Source organism: Belonocnema kinseyi, chromosome 7 (genome assembly GCF_010883055.1).
Source record: "Belonocnema kinseyi isolate 2016_QV_RU_SX_M_011 chromosome 7, B_treatae_v1, whole genome shotgun sequence".
Lineage (NCBI taxonomy): Eukaryota > Metazoa > Arthropoda > Insecta > Hymenoptera > Cynipidae > Belonocnema > Belonocnema kinseyi.
In genome coordinates this window covers 72,928,949-72,931,079 of record NC_046663.1, presented here as the reverse complement: position 1 = coordinate 72,931,079, position 2,131 = coordinate 72,928,949, and the positions used below count along the sequence as shown (strand labels likewise).

The 2,131-nt window shown below is 32.0% G+C and overlaps 1 protein-coding gene across 2 annotated transcripts in view; it reads right to left on the bottom strand.

Moving 5' to 3' along the window:
* Positions 1-698: 698 nt before the first annotated feature.
* The window catches only part of LOC117177402, a 13,619-nt gene continuing 12,186 nt past the window's right edge, over positions 699-2,131 (bottom strand). For both annotated transcript variants that reach the window (XM_033368055.1, XM_033368056.1), the window contains exon 7: positions 699-1,214. In XM_033368055.1, coding sequence (XP_033223946.1) covers positions 1,004-1,214 — 211 coding nt within the window. In that variant the 3' untranslated portion in view covers positions 699-1,003. The remainder of the gene's footprint in view (positions 1,215-2,131) is intronic.

The window sequence follows — 2,131 nt, the reverse complement described above, 5'->3', positions numbered from 1 at the left end:
ATTCCTTAGCGAACTTTTCAAGTTACACTTGTTTTAAGCAATAGAACATAATTTTCTTATTAGATACAGTCGAAAAATCGAGAGAAAAATACCACACCAGCAAAGATTTATAGCATTAACGTTGATAGGGAGACAGGCATGATTCTCAAATGAACTTTACAATCTAGATTTTAAGTTGATATAATTTAAAACGCCTATGGGACATTTTCACATAATTTAAGATTTAATGTCAGCATTCTGTAAGACATGTAATACAAGTTTTTTGGCCTTGATTTGAATATTATCTACTAAATACTATTTAAAAAATTAGTTCGCTATATTTATTTAATTTAGGAAAATTTAAAGTTAGAATAGGAAATATGTGTGTCTCTGAAATTCACGTCATTCGTGTTCCTCCGGAGTTTTAACCGCGTAATTTCATAATAAACAGCGAATTTTTTTAAACATATTTTTATGTGAATAATGTAATCTGGGTATAAATAATATATGCCCTCCAAATAAGTAACTTAGTTGCAAACATTCGGCTGACAAAGGACCAATCATAAACTATGTCTTAAATTATGTGAATAACCCTTATGACCTTTTCAGAGTGAATTATCATATCCGAATCATTGTCAGAGGACCAAGACAACTTTATTTTCTTCCAGCCGAATAAAAATGGCTTGGTTATCCCCTTGGTTATCGAAAAATGGATAAAATTTTTCTAAGGATAAATCATCTTCACCTTCTGATATTTATTTTTATATGTATACACCTGGCTTCAATGAACATTCTAATCGATTCTCACAAATGTGTCTCTTGCTTTTTTGGGTGGTTTTAAAACATAGAGAATTCCTATTCTTTCTGTAGATTATGAGTTTTTGTATGCGGAATGATGAATATTTCTATAACTCTAACGTTTTACACTTCCTTTAAAAAAGCACTCGTTAAAGCCTTTCTCGTATAAAAATTTATACGTTATCCATTGGATTTTTCTAGATATGATTTTTTTGGTAATTCCAATTTACTCCATTGTGTCATATTTAACTTTTTTCACTATAAAGTATCGATATCCAGCGTAACCAGTGATTGTTAGGAGAACAGCTGCTGCAAGAGTTGATCCCACTGCAACAGGTGCAGTTTCATCTCTTGAGGCACGAGCATTTAGGGTGTCACAATTGTATTCTGTTGCGAAATCATTGGTCTTAAACTTGAAGGGTTGTAATTTCATCGCCCTGAAATAATATTTTTTTAGTGATTATTTCAAAATTTCTACTTTGTAATTCATGAAGAAACACGTTTAAAGAGACGGCGCGAATATTTGAACAGCCCTTTTAATGTAAAGAGTAGGGCTGTCAAAAAAATATTTTTTTGAAAAGTGAAATCGCTTTTTGATTTTTTCAAAACATAAGTCAAATAATGAAGTTTCGCCTCCAGAAGAACTCAATCGGATGATTCTAATAAGAGGAAGGCCTCAGAGTCGAAATTCAATGCAAGGGCGTGTGACCATAATTCGAAAGATGATCGAATTTCAGTCGGCACGTGTCTCTGCTTTTTTGTAAACGGGGGTTGGTTTTGAAAATATGAATTTTTGAAAATGGTTTCTGCCTTTACTGACTCACTACTATCGGCGAGACAACTATAGACATCTGCCTTTAAAGCTTAACAACTCAGTCAAAAAAATGCTAGCGCAACAAAAAAACAGTCATTTAAAAGCTGAAAGTGTTCTACGTTAATGAGCATGAAGACGTTTATGTAAAAAAATTGTTGTGCTTAGCAGACTGAAAAATGTAAAAAAAAGTAAGGATTTTTGGGTACATTTAAGAACAGTCAAGTTTAGAGCATTATTTCTTATACAAGGGGCGATGGGAAAAATTTGAAAAAATTCATGAGTATGAGGTAAACTGTTGTAAACCAGTTGCAGTTGAGAAATTTAAAAAATAATACAAATTATTGCTTAAAAGTACAAAAATGTGCAACTATATTATCTTCAGTTTTAATACAGATATTAAAGCGATTAAAACTGCAAACGGTGATGCATAGGCTCTGTATTTATTTGCAATCGCCCGTAAGGATATGTTAGTCTTATTTTTTGTGAAAATCGCGATATTTTTAGACATTTTTTTGTTGGACAACAAGTGACAGAAAGCAG